Source organism: Opisthorchis viverrini, assembly GCF_000715545.1.
Source record: "Opisthorchis viverrini unplaced genomic scaffold opera_v5_283, whole genome shotgun sequence".
Taxonomy (NCBI): domain Eukaryota; kingdom Metazoa; phylum Platyhelminthes; class Trematoda; order Opisthorchiida; family Opisthorchiidae; genus Opisthorchis; species Opisthorchis viverrini.
The window spans coordinates 543680-544627 of NW_008751942.1; the positions used below are offsets into that span (position 1 = coordinate 543680).

General features: G+C 47.8%; 1 protein-coding gene across 1 annotated transcript in view; it reads left to right on the forward strand.

Annotated features, from left to right (window-relative positions):
* Positions 1-417: 417 nt before the first annotated feature.
* The window catches only part of T265_09544 (hypothetical protein), a gene marked incomplete at both ends in the record, with an annotated part of 5471 nt that continues 4940 nt past the window's right edge, over positions 418-948 (forward strand). The window contains 2 exons of the mRNA XM_009175648.1: positions 418-561; positions 735-930. Coding sequence (XP_009173912.1) covers positions 418-561; positions 735-930 — 340 coding nt within the window. The remainder of the gene's footprint in view (positions 562-734; positions 931-948) is intronic.

A 948-nucleotide genomic window follows, 5' to 3' on the forward strand; every position in this document is an offset into this window, starting at 1 on the left:
CAAGTTCCAGAACTACGAGACGCGTCTCACATTCAGCCAGCATGAACCTTCATAACGACTTGTTGGACTAGTTCAATGAGGATCACGTCCTTCTTACATCTCGGGCACACAAAGTAGTCGGCATGTTCTAGTAGCGGTCTAACGTAGGCCTCCATAAAGTGACCGGAGGTACATGCGAGTAGTACACAGAAAGCTGAGCCGACTCACCCGATAAATGGCAAATGCCATTTAAGGGGATTTTTTGTGATGGAGTGAGAATAGTGCCAAATACCTGAATCATTCCTATATCTATCGTCGAGATGTATTCTGAACCATACTCACCTTGCACGATGAGGGCGTCCACTGAATCTCCTCGGAAAGATACGCACGCAACTCGCGCCATTCACGGAGAGGTACCAGACCTGTGACCACCACTTTATGGCGTCGACATCCATTTGGAGGTCATTGGCGTTCGAACATCAGCAGTTCATATCGTCCTCAAAAGTTGGGCATGAACATCAAGGCGCATGTGCAGCAGGAGTCATCACAACTCGGGACTTTGTGGAACTTCGACAGAGACGGGTGAATAAGGGTGGGTTAGGCCGAAACCCCCAGAATCCAATGTAGGCTTCCTGCTTGAGTACCGTAAGACTCAACTATGTAGAGCAACAAATGTGTGACAGGCGACTGGATGCATTATATGTTGTAACTGTATTTTCCTCAGCTTAGTTCTCGGTCTGAGCCTCCCAAGCTAGCGTTCACGTCAAAACAAACACCAAAGGTGCACAAGGTCTATAAACGCCCAAAACGAAATCAGGAACAGTTGTACAGCGCTTCGTATATATAGCGTAAGCGGCTATAAGTTTCTGGAATTTCTGACGCGTTCTGGAGCTCCATTGGCAACCGGCATTTGGCCAATACTGGGTCATGATTGGCTGTTGGGTCCAGATTGTTGACCAATCAGATCTC